Source organism: Rhea americana, unplaced genomic scaffold, assembly GCF_003343005.1.
Source record: "Rhea americana isolate MKP2758 unplaced genomic scaffold, rheAme1 scaffold_181, whole genome shotgun sequence".
Classification (NCBI taxonomy): domain Eukaryota; kingdom Metazoa; phylum Chordata; class Aves; order Rheiformes; family Rheidae; genus Rhea; species Rhea americana.
In genome coordinates this window covers 1,668,263-1,677,770 of record NW_028185939.1, presented here as the reverse complement: position 1 = coordinate 1,677,770, position 9,508 = coordinate 1,668,263, and the positions used below count along the sequence as shown (strand labels likewise).

The window sequence follows — 9,508 nt, the reverse complement described above, 5'->3', positions numbered from 1 at the left end:
TTTTGGTAAAATGAATTTAGCATTGTTTAGTTATTAAAAATACTGGTTTTTAATATTGAAAATAAAGCATTTAATATCAACTGCTGGGGCTGCTGATGTCCACGGAGCCTCAGCCCGGGTGCTGGAGCCAGGCACCCTTGGGAACGGAATGGGAGGGCTGGGGGCTGGCGTGGCCCTGAGTGCCCCRTGCCGCCCGCAGAGCTGGGCTAGGCGCCGGGTGCCCTGCGCACCCCGGCAGGGCAGGATGGATCCCGGCCCTGGACCTGTCCCGGGCCCTGTGCGGGAGTGAGAAGGGGGCACAGTCAGAGCCTGGCACAGCCACGTGGTGACAAGTGCAGCATTTATTGATAGGGTACAAACAGGACAGCCCCAGGGGACATCTCCCCCTGACRACGCGGGGGATCGGGGGGCCCCGTGCCCCAGTCCGGCCCCAGACACGCAGTGCTCTTAAGCAAAGCATCCTTCCGCCTCCCAGAGCGGGAAGGGCTCCTGCCCCCCGCCCCGCCGGGGCAGGGAGGCGCTTGGCCTGGGTGGGAGCAGAGCCCTCTCCACCCACCGTGCACCAGGAGCCCACGCTGCCCCCCCCCCCAACATTCCCATGGAAGGGAAGGGGGAGGGGGGCTGAGCTGGGATCCAGGACGGGAGCGAGCGGCGCAGAGGTTTGGGACAGTCCCAGCACGCTCCCGCCACTCTTCTTGGTGCTTCCCGCTGGCCCCAGCTCAGGATAAGCGACTCTGAGAGCCGGGGGCCAGCTCGGCGGGGAGCAGGCGTGTGCGGCAGGGGGGTGCCGGCGAGGGCCAGCTGCCCTGCGGAGGAAGCGGCCGGCCGGCCGGGCACCGCCGGGCACCGCCGGCCCTTAGGCGGGTGGCTTGCGGAAGGCGCTCCAGGCGTGGAAGCAGCGCGTGAAGGGCCAGGGCTCGTTGCCTTTCCGCACCAGCCGGAGCTTGCGGGGGTGCGCAGGGTCCTTGGAGCGCATGTGCTGGATGTAGACCTAGGGCAGAACACGGGGTAGGGTTTTCCCGGGGTTCCCCAGCCCTTGTCTGCCTCCAGCTGGCTCTTCCCTGAGCCAGGAGTGGCTGGGAGCTCTGCACCCCTATGTATGGGGCAGGATCACACCTGCTGGCAACACCAAGGACGGGCACAAGACCTTGAGGGAAAGTGGAGATGCCCAAACGTGCCTTGGGCCCTACCTGGCATGCTTTGAGGCTCAGCTTGATCTCCACCTGGCTGGTCTGGGTCCCTACCCACATGTAGACCTGTGGGGGTCAACCACACAGCTGGGGTCAGCCACAAAGTCGGTGGTGGAGCCAGCCCTGGCCCGGCTGCCCTCCCCGCACCGGCCGCAGGGCTCACCTCCCGCCCGTTGTCCAGCAGCATGATGTCGTCGTCGGCCAGGTCGTCCTGGCAGAAATCTGAGCACTTTTCTGACACAGAGAAATAGCCCTTCTCGTTGGAGCACCTGCAGGGAGCCAGCACAGTCAGTCAGGAGAAAAGGGGCCCGAAGGACACGAGCGTGGAGGGCACTGCGGGATGAGGAAGGAGATCAGCACGGACTTGAGCACCCCCTCCTGGGCTGGGACCCACCTGAAGAGCCGCGAGTGCTTCATGTAGTCAGCATCTTCATCGTASGGCTTCTGGCTGCCGATGCCAACCCAGAAGAAGTTCTCGGGCTCCTCGCCCTCGTTGATCACCTGTGAAGGCAGGGGCAGGGCTGAGCCCCAGCACCGAGACCAGTGGGGCAGCAACCCGCCATCCCCCACGGTGGCAGTTCCTGCCATCCAAGTAAGACAGTGCCTAAACCCTGTTGTGCCGTTGTCATGCGGCGCAGCCCTGCAGCCTCACCCTCAGGCTCTTGCTCACCTGCTTACTGTAGGAGTCATCAAACATGTGGTTCATGATGTCCTCAGCCAACTTGGCCTCGTCAGGGTCAGCAGCGCGGCCCACCCAGGTGTAGACGATGCCCTGGTTGTCAGTGCTCTCAAAAGGCACCTGCGGGGGAGCAGAGGGTCAAGGCTGCCTGCTGGAGACACAGGGCTGAGCAGCCTCCTGCTGCTGGGGGTGGTGGTGGGGTCACAGTGGGTGCTCCAGCCCCAGGGTACCTTGAGGATGAAGCAAAACTCGGAGTTGAGCAGACCAGCATCGGTGTTGATCTGGATGCACCTAGAAAATAGCCCCATGAAGCATCATCAGCATGGCTGTGCCTCCTGGCACATCCTCCCCACCCCCCAGCTGAGCCTGGTGTGTGCAGACAGCACCCACGGGTGCCACCTGGCCTGGAGCACCCTGTGGAGGTCTCACCTGGTGCAGAGGGCCCCRCCGTTGGTGCGGATGTGGTAAAGGCTGGGCTGGGGTGGGCTGGCCTTGTCTTTCCTCTTGCCCCTGTGGATGACGAACCTCCTCTTGAAGTGCGAGAGGAACTTGGGGTTTTCCTGCTGCTGGGTCATGCGCACGACCTGGCCAGAGACAGGCATCAGCAGGAGCATGGGAACCCTCAAACTGAGCCCTCTCGCCAAGGCCTGGCTGCCCAAGAATGCCAGCACCCAGGTATGGGGGGGGATCTGTTAGCACCCTAGGGCAAGCTTCATCTCCACCACAACCCCTGCCCCTAGGCTGAGAGGGCACAGGGGGCAGGGAGGCAAGGCTGGGGTGTGTTGGAGACCTATGTTATCCTCTAGGAGCAGGAAGAGGCAACCTCAGGGCAGGAGATTCCCCATGGGGCTGGAAATCCCTGGGGTAGGTTGGTTGGTTTGTTTTTTTGGGGGGAGGGGTGGGGGGGGAAGGGAGGTGTTCCCCTGTGGCGTGGGGAGACTGCAGGGCAGGGTGTCACCTCCAGCTTGCCGGGGAAGAGACTCTCAAACTTCTTCTGAAGGCTGAAGGTGAAGGTGAGCCAGCCCATGTTGGAGGCCTCGCGGCCCTGCCAGAAGTAGACAATGCACTGGAAGTCTTCCTCAGGCTGCTTCTCCTCCTCCTCTTCCTCACCCTCCTCTTCCCCTTTGCCCTCGCCTTTCTTCTTCTTCTCCTCCTCATCCTCATATTCCACTGGCACCCAGTACCTGAGGGAAAGGGGGGGGGGTGACATGGGGCAGGCTGGGTGTCCAGGCAGCCCCAGGCAGGGAGAGAGGGTGAGGGAGGGTCTACTAGCCCCTGAGAAGGGAAGAGCCAGGTGGCACCTGCAGAGGAAGACGTAGCAGTCGTGGGTGTAGAAGTGGCCAAACTCCTCCTCAGGCAGGCGAGCGAATTTCTTGCCCTCTAGCACGAAGCCCTCCATGCCATCCAGGTCCTCGTTCCACTCCTCCATCAGCTGCTCCGCCTGCAGCCCCACGTGTTCGGTCAGCCGGGGGTCAGCTAGCTTGGGGTTAGCACCGCACCCAGCCCATCCCCAAGGTGGGGAAGATGCCCAGGATGGTCCCCACCCCCTTGCCCGGCTCTACCTCACTCAGAGGCATGGGGGGCTGGCGGGGCAGGAAGAGCGCCGTGAGGTCAGCCTTCATCTGGTCTTTCTTCTCAGCGTCCTTGCGGACCTTGCCGGCCAGGCCGCCGTCCTGCAGCACGTTCTCGGCGTTGCGGGTGTAATCCACCCGCAGGACGTCGTCCCAGTTCTTGAACTTGGACTTGAACACCTGAGCCGGCGAGCGCGGCACATCAGCGAGGTACGAGGTGCCCTGCCAGCAGGTAATGCACCCGCAGCATCCTCCTGGACACCCAGCACCTTCACCGGGGAGTCTGGGCCCATTTGCAGTCAGGGAGGGGGCACCTGGCGCCGCACGGCTCCCTGGCCTGGCTGCAGTCTCACCTGGCTCTCGGTGCCCTCCAGGTTCCTGCTGACCATGGCGTGCTTGGGCCGGTGCAGCATGCCGCACAGCTCCTGGCTCAGCTTCAGCGCCGCCGCCCGCACCAGCCGCGGCGACTTCCGCCCGATCCAGATGAAGACATCGGACCAGCAGTCCAGGATGTACACGCTCTTGGTGTCCAGCAGGCTCTGCAGCTGCAAGCACCAGGGGGATGGTTCAGGTGCTCACCGGCACTGAGTGGGCTTCCTAGGCTGGAAAATTCCCAACTCGCTCCCAAAAGAGCTKAGAAGAGCGGAGCAACCCCCACCCGGAGACCCACTGGACAGGCCCAGCTCTCCCACTCTGTGCCGCTGCCGCCCCAAGGCACAGCTGCAGACAGGGCACAAAGCCAGTGTCACTGGTCAAACTGGGAGCACCACCCCCATCCCACCCTACCAGACGCATCTCCGGCAGCAGGTCAGCCTTCAGCCTCTTCTTGTGCTCCACTGAGAGCTTGTAGTTGATCTGGGGCAGCTCCAGGTATCCCAGGCCCAGGCCCACCTGCGGAAGGGCAGGAGTAAGAGCAGGCGTGGGCGCTTTGGTGGCCCCTGGGGTCTCCAGTGACCCCACAGCACCCCACCTTATAGAGCTTGGGCTTGTGCGGCTGGAAGTCGTCGGGGACACAGGGTCGGATCTCCTCGGGCTGCCCCCCCAGCGCCTCCCAGAAGTCAGGGGATTCCTGGCTCTGGGCGAGCAGCGTGATCTCTGCTTTGCCCTTCCGCTCGTTCTTGTTGATCTTCTCGGCAAAGAGCCTGCAATGGAGGTGGGCGAGGAGATGAGCAGGTGCTCGGCACTCCTGTTGCACCCTGGGGTGCTGCCTCATCCCCCTCAATCAGCCCTACCTGGCCTTGGTGGTGCTGCTCAGCGTCGCCTGGCTCCCCCGCCACACAAAGAGGTTGAGGCCGTGGTCCAGGAGGAAGACGAACCTGGGGAGGTAGGAGTAAGAGTGCAGCCGGGTGAGAGTGTGACACATCGAGCGTCCCTTCGTGTCTCGGGAACGGGGCGGCCACTCCGCTGCAGGGCGCCACTCCTCGCAGGGCAGGACTGCAGGGCAGGACTGCAGCTCGTGGGGTTACCAGCCTGGTGGGACCCACGGCTCAAGGCAGGTTTGAACCCATGCCCTTGCAGGAGGGTGCTGGCACTGCTGTTTTTCATCTCAGAGCTATGGTCGGAGAGTCCTTGCCGGACCCCACCAGTGCCCTGTCTCTCTGTGGGGGCCACGTGTCACCTCCACTCACCGGGGATCCAGTGATGTCCCCTTCAGTGCCACTGGCTCCAGCTTGACGTTCTTCTTCCCGTAGACACGGTACAGCCTGCAGGAAGAGATGACCACGGTAGGACATGCAGCATTGCCTACCCCATGTGTTTCCCAAGCCTGAGGGCTGTTGGGACCCTAGWCCCTCACCCCACTGGTACCTAGTGACATAGTGCGTGTCCTCGACAGTGAAGAAGCCGCTGGCCGTACCACCCTCGATRTAGGAGATGTCGTGATCAAAGACCTAGGGGCAGGGACGGTGTCAGAGTTGGACAGGGAGATTGGGAGACTGATGGGGGGGCTAGGGTGATCTCACCTGGAGGAACTCGTCACTCTCGTCCCCCATCTCCTCCCGGATGCTGCGGCACTCYGCTCCCAGGTAGTTGCGGAGGTTGACGGCATGAATGGCAGAGCAGGCCTTCTTGTCCAGCGTGGCCTCCTGTCCGATCCAGTAGTAGATCTCCCAGTTCAGGGAGCCGTTCTCATCCAGGAAGGTCTGGGGAGGGATAAAGTGTGAGACGAGATGGCAGTGGCCTGGGGACACGGTGGTAGGAGATGGCAGGGAGCTGTGGTGCCTCCTTGAGTACCTTGAGCACAATGTAGCAGTCGGCCTCGTAGAACTTGCCATGGAAAGCCTCGTCCACCAGCGTAGGCACAAAGTTCTCAATCTGCCAGACACAGATGCCGGGCAGCTGCCCCACGTCCTCACTGAAGAACTCAGAGTAGTCCAGCTGTGGCTTCTCTAAGCCTTGATCCCAGCGGCGCGTCTTCAGGTCCGGTGCCTTCGTGTCTCCGTTCTCCTGCGGGAATGGGGGCAGGTCACCGTGCTGGGGCTGACCAGGGCACGGAGTGGCTGCTATCCCACCTCCCTGCCCCAGATCCTACCTCTAGCTTCTTGTTCTTCTCTTGGGCCACGTCCGACATGCCCTTCAGCACCTGCTTGGCCTGGTCATCCTGGGCCGAGTCCTTGCGCCGCCGGAGCCGCATCTTGCGGGCTAGGGGGTCCTTGGTGCTGCTCCCTGGGGACACAGGTCTTGGGGTGAGATGCAGTCAGGAAACCTGCTCCTCAACTATGGTGCGCCACGCTCGCCCTTTGGGGCTTTCTCCTTGCCCGCCCCTGCTCCAGTCCCAGTCTCTCTCGGCATGTTGCCCGTGGCAGGGGCTCTCACCYGCGTCCCCTCGCACTTGCCTGCTGCAGCGGCTGCCACGGTGGCTGGGGAGGCTCCCGCCAGCCGCAGCTGGTTCTGCAGGGAGAAGTCGATGTTGTACCACTCCGATGTCCGGTCCACTGGCTTTGGGGGCATCACCAGGTTGGGGTTTTCGCGCACGTCCAGGATCTACCGAAGAGGAAACGGGAAAACTCACTGTTTCAAAGCACAGGCTTGCGAGGATGCTGAGGCCTGGGACAGGGGAGTGGGCCCTGGTCCGTGGCTGACTTGCACCTCCTCATGGAACTATGAAGCACCACGGGGGTACGGTGTGAGCGAGGGGATGTGCAGGGAACCCAAATACACCATATATCTGGGCTGAACTGTGTCTCAGGTGCATTTTTTTTGGCCCCGAGGCATTCATGCTCACTCACTCCATCCCTCCTGACAGGCCTGGGACCCCAGGGACACACAGGCACTGCAGTGAGCCCTGAGGCAGAGGAGGGGTCCGGGCTCTCACCTCCATGTCCGTCAGGAAGTGGACRGCCTCCGGCAGCGTCACCAGGCGGTTCTTGTTCAGCACCAGCTTCCTCAGCTTGGAGCACCTGCAAGGCAGAGAGATGCTGGTGAAAGGCCAGTCCAGAGCACATCATTTGGAAATGCTGGGGGACCCTGTCCCCACATGGCTCCTGTGACGCAGCCTCCAGGTCACCTCTTGGGACAGCACAGCTCTCCCTTACCTGCACAGGCTCTCAGGGATGAGCTCCAGGTTGTTGTTGGCTGCCATGAACTCCTCGAGGCTGGTGAGCTTGCCGATGCCTGAGGGGATCCCATCAAAGTCGAGCTTGTTGGAGTTCAGGTACATTTTCTTCAACTTGGTCAGCTTGCAGATGGCTGACTGGGGAAAGAGGGAGACAGTGGGGTGAGGGAGAGCCGGGCAGTGCGGAGGCAAGGGCAGGAACGTGACATGCAGGCTGGGATGCTACATACAGGCAAGGAGGTGAGCTGGTTGCGGGACAGGTTGAGGGTCTCCAGCTGGGTCCACTGGTCAATGCACAGAGACAGCTCTGAGATCTGGTTGCTGCTGAGGTTGAGGCGCCGCAGGCTGCTCAAGGTGTAGAGGCACTCGGGCACACGGCTGAGCTCATTGCAGGACAGGTCCACRTCTAGGTGAAGACAGCAGAGTGAGGCCACTGGCTGGTCCTGCACCATGGCTGGGAGAGACCGGGGACGCCAGCACTGCAAGGCTGCAYGCCTTGGCCCTACCTGCCAGGTTCGCCAGGCCCTCAAGGCTGGTGGGCAGGTTGCTCTGCGTGCGCTGGGTGTTCCTGAGGTGGAGGGTCTGCAGGGCTGTCATTGCCGGGAGCTGCCTGTGGCCCGCAGAGAACCGGGGGCAGGGATGGTGACAGAGCTGGACCTGGGGACCCCAGGCCTGGGGCACCATGGAGCCAAATGCTGCCCTGTGCCAGYGTTACAGAAAGGGGGGAAAACGGGGCCTAACCTGAGCTGCGCGTGAAGGAGGGGGTTGTCGTTGAGGATGAGGGTCTGGAGGTGGACCAGGCGTCTCATCTGCGGCGGGAGGCTCTCTAGYTTGTTGTTGCTCAGGTCAAGATAGAGCAGGTCCGTCAGGTTGATGAAGAGCTGGTTAGGGATGGTTTCAATGCTGCAGGGACACGAGGATCTTCAGGGCAGCCCAGCACCTGCGCGGCCCCAGGTGCCCCCGCAGAGAGAGCACAGAGCCAGACCTGGAGTGAGGAGGGGCAACAGMTGCAATGGATGGAGGGGGCCAGGACCTACCTGTTGTGGCCGAGATTGAGGACCAGCATGTTCTTGGCATTCTCCAGTTCCCGGGGGCACTCTGTGAGCTGATTGTAGCTCAGGTCCTGGGGGGAAATGGCAGAGCAAAGCTGGCATCACTCCCCATCCCAGGGAGAGTCCCACAGCCAGCAGCCACCTCCCTAACCCAAGAACCAAGCAGCATCTCTAGGGGCTCAGCGTGCCCTGTCCCTGCCCATGATCACCCGGCCCCTCCAGGCTCTCCTGCCTCTCCCTGGGCTCTGCATGGCAGAACGTGGGATCTGACAYGGCACAGGATTTCTTGCTGTGGTGAAGGCATTTACAGCCAGGACCTCAAAAAGTTGAATGGAGCTGTGCAGCACTGGGACCTGATTTGTTGCACCTTCCTTGAGATGCCCCTCGGCCCCGCTGCGGTTGTACAGCCTGCTACAGCTCCCAGACARGAGCGAGGTGCCACCAAAGAGGGGAAGCCAAACCCAGGAGTCCAGCAGCCTCCCGCGGTGGCTGAGACTGGGCAGAGCKGCAGGGAAGGGCAGTCGGGAGGCACCGCACGTACCAACACCGAGAGGTCATCCAGCTGGAAGATGTCATCGGGGACTCCTGAGTTCTTCAGGCTGTTCGCACGAGCCACGATTGCCTGGGAAGGGGAGAGGGACGGGCTGGGGCTTGGCGACGCCCAGATGGGTCCCATGCAGCACCCTGATGCGGGAGCTGGGCCATGGCCTGCAGCCACCCAGAGCCCTGCTGAGCTCTGCCTGGCCAGACACATCTGCACCGGTGGTTGGGGAAACTGAGGCACAGGATGGCAGGAGGGCTTTGCCAGCAGTTTTTGCTGGAGAGCAGGACGGGACCCCTCCCAGAGGGAGGTGATGCAGTGAAGGGTCTGCCTGGGGCATCTTCCTGCTCAGCACAGCCACCGTGGGAAGCTGCTATCTCCAGAGCTGGAGCTGGTTGAGAGGTGCTGGGGGCCACCAGTCCCGCTGCAGGAGGGACGTGGAGGGCACGCAGGGCCGGACGCTTACCCGGAGGCARGGCAGGCCGGAGAGCTCGCCGTGGAGCGTGGTGAGGCTGTTGTGGCTCACGGACAGATGTTCCTGCAGGGAAGCCCCCCAAGAAACCCCCATGAGAAAGGCGCCCGGTGGAGAGCAGCAAGGGTGGCTCCAGGCAGCGGCCAGGCTCCCTGCGCCCACGGGGGCTCCAGCGTTGCAGCTGAGACGGTGACCGGCCCTTCTGGCGGGGCTTAAAGCGTCGCCTTTGGCTGACGCCCATTTAACCGTGTCCATCGCACGCTGCAGGACGCTGCCGAAAGCAAAGGTTAGCCAGCAACTCCACCGAGCGCCTGGCCTCGCACAGGCGTCAAGCCTCCCAAAACCAAAGCCTGGCAGCTGCCACTTACTTGGTATTTTTTAATGAAAAGAAGAAAAAAAAACAAACCCAAACCTAGTCTTGCCCAACACAAACCTTTGCCCTTCCCTTCC

At 62.5% G+C, this 9,508-nt stretch overlaps 1 protein-coding gene across 1 annotated transcript; it reads right to left on the bottom strand.

The window, feature by feature from the left end:
* Positions 1-323: 323 nt before the first annotated feature.
* Positions 324-9,313, bottom strand: FLII (FLII actin remodeling protein). Its single transcript, XM_085301998.1, has 28 exons — positions 9,053-9,313; positions 8,587-8,667; positions 8,031-8,116; positions 7,735-7,896; positions 7,500-7,603; positions 7,224-7,399; positions 6,974-7,131; positions 6,754-6,838; positions 6,271-6,422; positions 5,971-6,100; positions 5,673-5,885; positions 5,402-5,581; positions 5,247-5,329; positions 5,069-5,143; positions 4,673-4,756; positions 4,411-4,582; positions 4,227-4,331; positions 3,794-3,985; positions 3,432-3,620; positions 3,171-3,310; positions 2,828-3,053; positions 2,299-2,453; positions 2,100-2,160; positions 1,861-1,989; positions 1,585-1,691; positions 1,354-1,459; positions 1,191-1,256; positions 324-991 (listed from the first exon to the last, which is right to left on the bottom strand). The coding sequence occupies exons 1-28, from the start codon at positions 9,311-9,313 to the stop codon at positions 857-859; spliced, it is 3,813 nt and encodes a 1,270-aa protein (XP_085158124.1). The 3' UTR covers positions 324-856.
* Positions 9,314-9,508: the final 195 nt, after the last annotated feature.